At 53.3% G+C, this 12,314-nt stretch overlaps 1 protein-coding gene across 4 annotated transcripts in view; it reads left to right on the top strand.

The window, feature by feature from the left end:
- The window catches only part of LOC144179148 (dual specificity tyrosine-phosphorylation-regulated kinase 1A-like), a 106,327-nt gene that overhangs the window by 88,847 nt on the left and 5,166 nt on the right, over nucleotides 1-12,314 (top strand). For 3 of the 4 annotated variants that reach the window (XM_077707391.1, XM_077707392.1, XM_077707389.1), the window contains 5 exons: nucleotides 8,087-8,307; nucleotides 8,400-9,191; nucleotides 10,311-10,451; nucleotides 10,800-10,955; nucleotides 11,936-12,146. In XM_077707391.1, coding sequence (XP_077563517.1) covers nucleotides 8,087-8,307; nucleotides 8,400-9,191; nucleotides 10,311-10,451; nucleotides 10,800-10,955; nucleotides 11,936-12,146 — 1,521 coding nt within the window. The remainder of the gene's footprint in view (nucleotides 1-8,086; nucleotides 8,308-8,399; nucleotides 9,192-10,310; nucleotides 10,452-10,799; nucleotides 10,956-11,935; nucleotides 12,147-12,314) is intronic. The other variant, XM_077707390.1, reaches the window with a different exon arrangement.

Below are 12,314 nucleotides of genomic sequence, written 5' to 3' on the forward strand. Positions count from 1 at the left end.
GGAAGGGTTACCATATTGAAACAGGTTAACAGGGTCCATTGTACTAGAAATTAGGACAACTGACATCTAGAAAAAGGAGAACTGTCTAGCGTGTGTTTCGTCGCCTCTTTCCCTTTGTGTCTGTTTAATGTTCGCTAGTACGATACATTCCTTTGTTAATCCGGCCCCGAGGGGGAAGGTGAGCAGCGACGACATCTGACAGGACGGGAGCTGTCTGAACAGCGGTCTCATACTTCTCGGTACGAGAACTGCCATAGAAGACTGGTTACAACTTAATTTTTTTGGGAAAAAAAAAAGTAATTGATTGCCTGTAATCATTTACAAAAAAATGCAATTTAATTACCCCGAACGTTACCGCTTCGAAAAACTAATCGATTATATTAACAAAATTACGAGGAAATATAATTGATTACAAGTAATCGATTACTTGTAATGCGTTACGTACAACTGTGCGAGGCTCACAGGTTTGTCCGGATTTCTTTGCTTCGTGGTTTGTCAGCGGAGTAGGGTTTGCGGCAAAATGATCTTTCTCTCGAATGCCTCACGTGTAGCTCTTTGCCTAATGCGCAGTTGTCATAACTGAAAAATCGCATGCACTGCAGTTGGCCGCTCAGACGGCTATATATGATCAGGTTGAGTTTCGTTAAAGGGGCCCTGAAAGCAAAATACAAGTTTGGCTCGTTAGAAAGAAAGACTGATCTGTCCCGGGGACAACGCTACCAGTTTTATCGCAAACTGCGAACAAGTAATGGAGATGTTAAGGAAAACATGCGGTGCAGCAGCGACTGCCTAGCCACTTTCCGGCAACGTTTCCGTGACGTCACACTCTTAGTTGTGCGATTGGCGACCCCCGACTTAAGCCAATGCTGGGCGATTGTAATGGGGCCTCTAGTTCAGTGTGATCGCACCAGTTGAATGCTAGCGTGCCGGTGACATGTTTTTTTTTTTTTTTTTAGTGCTGGACCATGTGACGTCACTCCTGCCTATAACACGTCACTGTAGCGCGAAATTTGATTGATTGTAGGGTTTAACGCGCCGACGCAACGCAGGCGATGGGGCGCGCCGTAGTGGAGGGCTCCGGATTAATTTTGACCACCTGGGGATCTTTATCGTGCGCCGAAATCTCGTACACACGGGCGTTTTTGCTTTTCGCCTCCATCAGAAAAGCGGCCGCCGCGGCCGGGAATCGAACCCGCGACCTCGTGCTCAGCAGCGCAACGCCTTAGCCACTGAGCCACCGCGGCGGGTGTAGCGCGAAATTTAGAAGTTTTTTAATATTCTTGCGTTTTCTTTTCGGTTTAAAAACGTCTTTCGTGGCTGCAATGGAGCTTTGTGAGGCACTGAAGCCTAGTTCCTTCAAATTAGTTGTGTTTTGTCTTCACGGCTCCTTTAACTTGTTACCGGTTCACTGTGGAGTTTTAAACGGCTGCGGAAGCTGCAGTTTTAACACCAATAACACAGTGTTGCCGCTCCTGTACGTTTGATCCCCCCAGTGTCGTGTCGTTGCTTAAACAGGTATACGCATTTTAATTTTGATCTTTGTTTCCGCTCTGAACGGAGAGCTCCTCGGACTGGCTGCTTTGAAAGGGGGAGGCGAGTTACGTATGAGCTTCGGGGTTTAGATGAGAGGCAAAGTGTCCTGTCGGAGGGAGCAAAGGAGATCTTTATTACACAAGCTTGAAAGGGGTCGGCGGAGGAGTGCGGCTCAAGCCCTATAACGAATGAAAATTTGATGTTCATTACGGGGCCTCGCGAGCTGTAGGGCTTCGAGGCGACAGCAGATGCGTTGGAAATTTATATATGCGCACGAATTCGCATTCTGGGACCTATTTGAAATTAGGATCAGCCGTGCATTTCCTTTTCTTCATGCGCGTTATACTATGCACGGGCAAATGGAAACGACCAGGGAAGTGCGCTCGCCAGTGTACGATTGCCGCCGTCTGTGCCTCCTCGGCGCGCGGTGCTGCGGATACACCCGTGTTCCTGCGCGAGCGATATTCTAGCGTATCGTCTGGCGGCTTAATTATAGTAGCGCCTGGTCTCGTTTCGGGCCCGCCTGCGCTACACACAAACAGCGTCGGGCGCCGCGGTTTCCGCTCTGGGTAGACGGCGGCGGCCACTGAGTGCATCCGCTGCCCTTCCCGTTCTCCTCCTCATCACTCCATCCGGATGCCTTGCTTCTTCTAGTGGCTCTCTCCGTTACACTGTAGCGGTAGTGGCACGCACGCGCACGACAGGGAACACTCACGTAAGTTTTTAGGTACCTATGCATGGAACCTATACATGGTTTTAGGTACCTATCAGGTACCTATATACCTATAATCCAAAGTTTTTAGGTACCTATACATGAAAAACGTGGACACGCAGTGGTTAAGGAAGACTAGAAGGCTAACGATGAAATACGGAAACAACAGTGGAGAATCCAAAACAGCCAAGGTAACCAAAAGGAGGCAAGGCAGATAGAAAAGAATAAATGCAGAGAAGAAATGGAAGCTAAAATGTCGCCGGAGATGTACAGGGAAGAGAAATTGAACATCAGAAGGGAAAATTTCGAAGATAATTTTAAGGGCGGTGCTTCGCTTTTTGATGCTAGAGCTGGTTGCTTGAGAACTAAGAGCTTTGTGGGGAAGTATACAGATGTGGTATGCGTGGTCTGCAAAAAGTAAACAACCTTATGCGGCGCATAGTTTTAGAATGTGAGTGCATCCATCCAAAATATTCGGCTTCCAGAAGCCCTAGGATTTAAGAGTAGAACAGAGGGAGTGAACTTCAAGTCTGTCGAGACGACTAAAAGAAAATTAGAATGCTGGTGGACGAAAAGCAGAGGGGAATAATGCCTAGGGCAGCTACCACCTGCAACAGGAAAAAAAAAAAGAAGTATTTGGTGCTTTCCCTCGAGCAGCGCTAGTAACGAATAGTATAAAACAGATATATTAGTTTTTAATTGATGACACGTCATCACCCCGTTTCAAAGGAGATACCACTAGCAATCAATGATCAAACAATCAATCAAATCCACCGCCTCCCGTCTGAGGCATGGCTGTGGTGTTTTACTTTCAGAAGTATGGCATTTTGGGCGAGTTGGAAAGACACCAGGAATGGATCCAGCGTTTTATCTTGTCGCTGTGCAGTCATAGTTGATGTGCCACCTTTGATGAGTTGATGAGGGGTGATGAGTTGATGCGCAACCTTTGAGCTGATGAGGGGGGGGGGGGGGAGAGGGAATGTACTGAAAATTAAGGGACGGTCTGTTGCAGTTCTGTTCTACGTGCGGAAGCACGGGTAAGCCGCTTTGGCGAACGTGTCGTGGCGACTGCGGAGGACTGACGCTCGCAGTGCCCCGTGATCCAGCACACGCACGCATAAAACGGCCTCCGCGATCAACCACGCGCGCACACACACTTTTGGCTTTTCGTGGCTCTCGTTTTACATTTTGCGAACTCTCCACAGTTGCTAGGAAGAGGTTACTGAGTCTTGGAAGTATCTGGAGGGTGGGAAGTATCGTGGGCGGGATGTGACCTTAAAGATACGTCACCCTTCTGCAGGCACTAGTTTTGGAGAGATCGTTTCCTCCGTCCTCCCCGATCGGTGGGAGGAGCGCTGGGGATGGAACAACGACTGGACGCCGAGAGAGAGAGCGAACGAGAGTACGGTCCTCGGCCCTGAATTCGAGGCACCGTCAATTTCGCGCCCTTGCCTCGCCCTTTCCGAAGCTCGGGACACGTCGGCTGTCGACGCCAGAGTTTCAGCATCGGGGATTCCCCCGTCGCCGACTTTGCGTCGTTGGTTGTTGGCCGCGCCCAAAGAAAAACAAGTCATGACGAAAATCGCGCTCCCGGGATACGATATGAAATCTGGCAGCACGGGGCGACGCCTGCATGATTGACACGCCTCCGCCGCTTCTGCAGGGCCACTGAAACTGAGGCCAGTGGAAACTTTTTTGGGGCTGTCGGAAGCAGACCTTCGCGCGGCCAAAGGGAATCAAAGCGTCTACTGAGCAGATGGCGGGGAGTAATTTGACGGCGTGGAAGAAATACAACGCGTATCAAGAAAGCTGTTCAAGTATCGTGCTGTTATCTAAGATAATGCCGCACCACCGTTCGAGCTTCCAACGCCGTGAGCCCAAGCGGCGAGTTGATATGCCTCTTGCGCTAGTGCAACCAACTATATAGCATGGAGGAGGGATAATTATGCTTATTTAATGAGCTCTCGATTAAGAGCAGCTGTGTGGGGCCTCCTTATCCACCGGGTGGCCCGTTGGCTTCGCTGGTCCTGCAAGTCCAGCGCGAAATCCCTCTGCTCAGAGGGTGAAGGGAGATGAGGTGAGGGCGAGACGAGCTCTTTTGGGATTTTGTATTTACGCTATCAAAAGCTTTCGGAATATCCACAGCAAGCGCTGATCAGGTAGTCTGGTAAATGCTTTCGGGACCTCCTATTAGTCACCCGGCATAGAAGCCAAAGGTAGTCGTCTCAGAGCCCAGGTTAGTTCGGAAACCATTCTGCGACGCATGTAACCAGGCTGGTTTCTCCAAATGGCATTGGAGCCGGTTGTTGATGAGCCTCTCAATAAGCTTACAGATGGTAAGCGTGAGGGTTATCTGCCGAAAGTTCTCGGTTTTTCTTAAATCTTTTCCGTGTTCGGGGATTGGATTAATTGCGGTCGGTTTCAAGCATTCGTCCACTAGTTCCCAAGAGGTGTTAACAATGCGTTTCAAGCATTCGTCCACTACTAGTTCCCAAGAGGTGTTAACAATGCGGAGAAGCGTTTCATTGGCGCCGGCAGGGAGGTTTCGAAGGTCTTGCCATGTTCGAAGATCTCGGGATGTTGGGGTCAGAGGAAGAGAGAGAGAGAGATGGGGGTACCGGAGTAGGTGATTGGGAAAAAGTGTAACGTAGGGCAATTCCTCCGAGAAAGTATCTCGGGCACGCCTGTTGCGAGTCGGTGATGAGTGATAGACAGTCGGAGGTTGCTGGGCGCTCTGCGAGGGCGATTGTCGTTTCCGTTGCAGCTGGAGATAGGCGGTGGTATGTAGCTGCGTGGTGTACATATGGTGTCGGTGGTGACCGCTCCATCGCATAGAGCACTGATCCTCCGCCGACTTGGCAGCACTAGCTGTAATGGCCCTACTAGGCGCTTTGCCCGAAAGGTCGAAGTAAAGGGGCGCTCTGGCGGCGGTTTAACTTTGATATGTGTCACGCCTGCGTTTCGTTGATTCGCGCACACCCCGTCGGTGTGCGTGTTTCCGCCGGTTTCGCACGAAGGACTTGTGGCGTACTTCGTATGTTAGCACCAAAACATGGGCCCTCAACGCGCCATTCCGCGCCTGCGGGTCTTCTGCTTGAAATCACCCGCTGGGACATAACTCGAGTGATCCCTGGGGTGTCATGCAGGTGCTTTTTTCTATACTGAGCCGTAACAGCGGTAGTTACGGCAAGCTACGTAACAGTATTGCGCATCTCGCCGTATAGAACGGGAGGCTGGTCGACCGCCGAGTGAGACGCGAGCCGATATGGAAGGTGGCCGGGGGCCAGACGGGCTCGCGATCGATGACCGCCGCTGGTTGCCGAGCGAGAGGGGGTCGACCGCCTCCGCGCGCCTGCTCTGGCCGGCCATCACAGTTGTCGGGGCACGTCCGAATCAGCCCGCAGAATTCAAGCGCCCACCAAACCAAGCGCGCGACAGTCTCGGTCGCGGGACGTCCAAACTTGCCAGCGCATCGGCAGCTTGACCAGGACGACGTCCTCACTGCACAGCAAAGGAAGAGTACTACGAAGAAAAACAGCTCAAAAAACAGGACGAAGTAAAGAACCACAAACCGCGGGCATTGTCTTGTCTTTTGCGCCGTTTTTCTTCGTAGTACAATGTACCGACTGCCCCTTCAGCAAACCGTTCTGCAATGGCAGGGTGTTGCCAGCGATGTCGCTGCCGCTCCTCGTTGGTGCGGAGAAGAGCGGCTCCTTCGCGCGTGGCGGCTGAGCAAATGACGCAATGCAGAGTGCGTCGGAAGCGAAGAGGCAGTGTTTTGACCTGGACCGGGATGCCTGCTGTTCGCGTTGAGACCACCGCCGCAGTTGACCGTGACTGGCGCTCTTGTGCCCGCAACGGCACGTGGTAGCAGACACGGTGGCCCACCGCCAGCAGCAGCAACAGCAACCAGTGGCGTTTGTGCGACGTACGGCTGCGGCCTCAAAGTGCTGGCTACCACTGGGCGGCCCAGCCATGCGCGGGGACAACGATCCCTTCTCCGCAACCGCCACCAACCGCCTGGCCGAAAGCGTCGGAGACGTCGTCTTCTCTACCGCTCGCCTGTGCATAGGTGCGGTCGCCGCTGCGCGAAAGCGGCTTCGTGTCCAATGAGGTCACGCGGCTTGAGCCTCCCCGATCGCATGACCGACCCACAAATTTTGCATTTAAAAAAAGCGGTGATAAGCGAGCGCAGAATAGCCAGCAGTCGCGGAAACCCGTGGTCATGCGGCACGACGCGACTGGGATGTCACGGCTGCCTTAGTCATACTGTTTTTGCCTCGGCACAGTCACGCGGAGCCGCATAAAACGTGACCCAGATTCCGCCGATGATGTTGCGGGGGCCTTGATACGCTGCTCTCCGCTCGAAGCAAACAGCTCGCCTCCGAGGCCCATGTTGCGGCTCGAAGGACAATCGTCATGTCCGACGGTGCAATGTTTGCGTCGTCCGCCGCATGCCAACTCTTCCTCGTCTCATGGCCAGGCGGCCGCGCGTTGTCTACCGGCAGGGGAGAAAACGCGGAGGGCTTCTACGGAACCGCGGCAAGCAGCAGCAGCGCGGAAGCTCTCGCTAGCGGGGACGACGCGCGCGCTGCGATGCAAGCTGGCGAGCGGTGAACTTTGATGGGGCCGGCGGCGGCGGCGGCGGCCAGACGAACTCCTCCCTCCCCTCTTTGTTGTTTGTCCTTCCTCCCCCTTTCCTGTCTGTTGTTGGACGGGCGGCTAGTTGGCCCGTTTTAAAATTAGGCTCCACGCTTTCCTCCTTGCCTCGCGATGTCGCCGTCCCCACCGCGGGACACGCAAGCCCTCGAAGGCCGCCGCCACCGGGACCTCGTGTTTCACCTGCGCGCTCCAATGGGACGCCGCCGTGGTTGTTGGTCGCCGCGGCTGTTGCCATGGCGCGAGGGGGCGCACTCCGCGCAAGGAACCCCGCATAACTGAGGGGATTCGGTTTTATTGCGGCGAGCCGAAAGCCGTCTGCCGGGCAACCAACATGAGAGAAGGCCACGTTAATCAGCTTGTTTATGTGTTAGTTGTGCTGAGGGAAAGAGGAAGGGCTTGTAATGGGGCTTGTTTGCTCTCCTAATTAGCGCCATTACACTGATCCGACTTGCATAAGGCGGCATAGGCGTTCTTTTCGCCCCATGAGTGGAATGGCGTAAGCAAGAGGTGCAGAGTTTCCCGAACAGTCCTTTGCAATATTTGACCCGGCTGTTTAGTGTTGTCGGAGATAGTGGCGGCTTAGGTGTAATAATGGTAGGTAGTGACCTGTGTGCAGCATTAATGCCCATTGTTGCTGTGCTCATGTTTTGAGGTCATTGCGTGAAATATGAAACAAGTCCTTTGGTTCACTGGATGCAGCGGAGTCGTGGGGAAATGAATGGTGTACTGCTGATAAATGGGAAAAATAAATAAGCAACACTGATCATCAGCATCAGTGCTGCCAGCTGTCGTTCACACTTTGGGTATGCCAGTGCCCTAACTTGTTGCAATGTGGGACACTTGCTAGTCGTCTTGAAGCCATTTCAACAAGTTAGAGTCGTCATACCTAATAAACCCAATGTCATGTTGGCTGGTTGGTGTATACGTGGGACTTGTTGATGCTTTCGAGAGTACACAAGCGCAGCGTTGCATCTTGTGTGTTATTGCCAGCACTACAAAGCGTAGTACTACGTCTTCTTCCTGCCTGTTTAATTCCATCAGTGAACCAGCCAGTCCAAGCTACTCTTCCCCAGCCTGTCTTAAAGTCGTTGAAGTGGTTAGGGGCCATTGGTAACTTTGCCAGGTTCAACTGAGCGGGAGTGGCCGCTGCAACTCTCCTTTCCCCCCGTGTGCGTGCAGGCGAGCAGCAGCAGCAGCAGCAGCAGGGGGCCGTGGTGACGGGGGGCGGGGCCAACTCCAAGGCGGGCAATGCCACGTACGGGCGGCTCGTGACCCAGGACCTGCTGGCAGCCATGACCACGGACCCTCAGAACTTGCCCTTCAAGTTCAGGGACCCCGGCCAGGCGCCCATGCGCAAGCTCAGCGTCGACCTCATCAAGACCTACAAGCACATCAACGAGGTATGTGAACCCTGGCATCGTTGTTTTGAAATCCCCGCAGACAAGCGGCGGTGCCTTGTTGCCGTGAGCGAGCGCCTTCCCTCCCCTTGCAGGTGTACTATGCCAAGAAGAAGCGGCGAGCGCAGCAGCCCCAGGGCGACGACCAGAGCCACAACAAGAAGGAGCGCAAGCTGTACAACGAGGGCTACGACGATGACAACCACGACTACATCATCCGCAACGGGGAGCGCTTCCTGGACCGCTACGAGATCGACTCGCTCATCGGCAAGGGCTCCTTCGGCCAGGTGGTGAAGGCGTACGACCGGGAGGAGAAGTGCTTCGTGGCCATCAAGATCATCAAGAACAAGAAGCCCTTCCTGAACCAGGCCCAGATCGAGGTCAAGCTGCTCGAGATGATGAACGGCCACGAGAGCAACGGCACCTGCTGCCAGCTGGGCAAGGACAAGATCGTGCGGCTCAAGGGCCACTTCATGTGGCGCAACCACCTGTGCCTCGTCTTCGAGCTGCTCTCGTACAACCTGTACGACCTGCTGCGCAACACCAACTTCAGCGGCGTGTCGCTCAACCTGACGCGCAAGTTCGCCCAGCAGATGTGCACGGCGCTGGTGTTCCTCTCGCACCCCGAGCTGAGCATCATCCACTGCGACCTCAAGCCCGAGAACATCCTGCTGTGCAACCCCAAGCGGAGCGCCATCAAGGTGGTGGACTTTGGCAGCTCGTGCCAGCTGGGGCAGCGCATCTACCAGTACATCCAGAGCCGCTTCTACCGCTCCCCCGAGGTCCTGCTGGGCATCCCCTACGACATGGCCATCGACATGTGGAGCCTGGGCTGCATCCTCGTCGAGATGCACACGGGCGAGCCCCTCTTCAGCGGCGCCAACGAGGTCCGTTGAGTTGGGAAACAGAATTAGCCTCTTCGCTTCTCTTGGGTGGGAGGGGGGTGGGAGGGGGATACCACCGTTTGGTGCCTAACAGCTAGAAACCAAAGGAAGGAAATGTTGGCCAATGAGGTTTGTCTATATAGCAGGGGTAGGTGCCAGCCGAGGCCTCTGGCAGCCGGGAGCCTATGAGATTAGTCAACATCACCAATCCGATTGGCTAACGACAATAAGTTGGTTTGGTACATGTATAGCTGCCACTGAGAAGTTTCTCTTAATTTATCATTTTGGATTTCTCAGAAGAGCAGCTCTGTGTCTTTCTTTTGTTTGTGTGCCTGTGGGATGTCTGTTGCGAGAGTAGTTATGGACTGTTCACAAGCTGTTCTGAACTGTTTTCTACAAGAAGGTAAAAAGAGACCAGATGTTGGGGTGAGTTTCTAGCCAGGAAATGATTCGACCCATCACGATGACCGAGTCAGTCCTTGCACTGGTGTATTGAGGCAGAGCACAGAGCAGACTGGATGCAATGCGGCCCCTGTGCTGCGTTTCCACTACAGCATGCATTTAGAAACAACTGTACGTTTTAACTAAACGCTCTTTTACTGCGGTAAATGGTTAAGTAGGCATAACTGAAATGTCTTCAACAAGTTTGCGGGCAGATACATTGGAACATTCTGACCTCACTTCACTGGTAAAGGGAGCTGCGTGTTTCAAAGGGGATCTCCAGTCTGCTCCAGTGCTCAGGTGGAGATGGGGTTGTAAAGGCAGTTTTGCTGCATGCCTGATGCAAAAATTTCTCAAAGGTAGCCCAAGCCAGAGTGTCACACACACAAAAGGGAAGTTGCACAAGCTGAGAATGAGGCTCTTTTGTCTGAACTAATTTAGCAGTTCCATGCAAAATTTAAAACACAATTCTAGTAAGGTTCTTTTTTGTTTTTAAAATACAGGCAGAAATCATGGGTTAAAAATTGAAAGTGCATTTTCCTTCCTGGGTGCATTTGTTGTGGTGGTTCATCAGCACTTGTTAGCCATGTGTGTTGTTGGCCAGTAGCGATGTACCACTTCTGGCCAGGGCATCGCGGATGAACTCCTCCTAACGCTGTATTGTAATGGATGTTATCGCAGGTGGACCAGATGAACAAAATTGTGGAAGTGCTTGGGCTGCCCCCCAAGTCCCTGCTGGACAAGGCCCACAAGGCTCGCAAGTACTTCGAAAAGCTTCCTGACGGCAGCTATGTGCTCAAGAAGACGAAGGACGGCAAGAAGGTGTGTTGGCACTGGCCCACCCTCCTCCTGCTTTTCTGTGGGTTATGATTCACAGGGGAATGATTCAGAATCCGATTCTGTGCGAGCTTTTGTTGGGGATTTAGACAGCTGTGTGGTGACGTTTGGTGTGCACAGTTCGCTGGCAGTTTTGCATTGAAAGTTGTGTGTTGAACGGTGCCACACCTAAATACTAGCGTGGGCCTGCCGTGAAGCAACCAAGCCTTGCATAAGAAGCTCGGATTTGTGAGAAACTTGGGAGTAGGCTAGTCTGCCGAGCAGCCTGGTGCAAAGCGGCGGGGCCCTTGGCTCTTCCTGATTGGCCCTCGTGGTGTGGTGCATTGGTTGCAGCAGTACCGAGCCCCCGGGACGCGGCGTCTGCACGAAGTGCTGGGCGTGGAGACGGGGGGCCCCGGGGGTCGGCGGCTGGCCGAGCCGGGGCACTCGGTGGCTGACTACCTCAAGTTCCGCGACCTGGTGCTGCGCATGCTCGACTACGACCCCAAGGTGAGCAGGGGGGGCACAGAGTGAGGGGCAGCCCCAAGGTGAGCAGGGGGGGCACAGAGTGAGGGGCAGCCGGCCCAGCTCGCTCCTGGTGGCCGGCTTCTCGAGGCAGGAGGAGGAAAACAACAACAACGAATTGCACGAGCATCTGAGCACTCCTTATGTGTTGTGAAGGGGAAAACATTAGCGCTTAATTGTCGAGCGGGCGTGCCAATATTGTGGGGGCCATCGTGGCATTGTGAACCTCTGGTGATCGCTGCGCCACTGGGTGAGGCAGCTGCCCGAGTGGGAAGCTTGGTGTGGTGCGGGCTGAAATCACCTTTCTGCTCATAGCCATTGTCCTCCTTTCCCCTTTGCGTGCGTTTTTTCTCTCTCCATTACTGCGATTGACAGCCTTGGCTAACTTGCGTTGCCAGGCCTATATGTAGACATGACTGAATAAGTGTAACGTTGAGCCTGACTAAGTGCCAAGCAACTTCACACCCATTGTACGTAAAGCTCAAAGCGGAGCATCAGGCAGGCTGACACATGCTCATGTTTGCATCACAAGCATACTTTGCTACTTGTTAATATACTTGGACAAAGAAACTTCGCTACTCATCTAATTGCTACTTCTGCAATTCGCAAGTTGAAAGCCACCACTCATTCATTAGGTTAGCTTTAGCTAGCTAGAGACATCGAGCTGTTGCAGTATTGGATATCGGTGCTAGCCTCACTTTCTGGAGGGTTTGGGTTTGATATTTCACCCAATTTACGCAATTTTTCTCCTCTCAGTGGCTTCACTTTTTTTCTACAAGGTCGATGTCATTTTCCATCGCAGAAGCTTACTCCACCTGGGGGATTTGCCCTAAATCTGGTTTACTTTTGTTCTCTTTGTGCTGTTGGCTTTTTTCTCAGTTGCAACGCCAGGCTGTCAGTGCAGTTGGGGATGTTTTGGGGATTGTTCCTGACGGGGGAATTGTGTGCGTGTGTGCTGCGTGCAGGGGCGCATTACGCCGCACCACGCGCTCCAGCACTCGTTCTTCCGGCGCACAGCCGACGAAGGCACCAACACGTCGACGTCGCCGGCCGCCCTGGAAGGCAGCACCTCATCAGCCACGACTTGCCTCATGATGATGGCGCCCCAGCCGGTAGCCCTCAACAACGGCACCTCCTCTGCCTCCTCCTCATCAGCTTCCTCGGGCGGAAGCTCCTGTGAGTGCGCTCCCCCTCCCTCCCTAGTCAAAAAAATGCTTCCCTGGTATGCTTCCCCCATGCTTCCCTAGTAAAAAAAAAAGGGCGGGGCGCAGTGCATGAGATGCTGCCTTAGATTTCACGGACTAGTACGTGGCTGCACTTGGGACCGGTTGAAGCTGCTGGCTG

The sequence above is a fragment of the Haemaphysalis longicornis genome, unplaced genomic scaffold (assembly GCF_048455015.1).
Source record: "Haemaphysalis longicornis isolate Haplotype H1 unplaced genomic scaffold, Haemaphysalis longicornis Haplotype H1 scaffold_4, whole genome shotgun sequence".
Lineage (NCBI taxonomy): Eukaryota > Metazoa > Arthropoda > Arachnida > Ixodida > Ixodidae > Haemaphysalis > Haemaphysalis longicornis.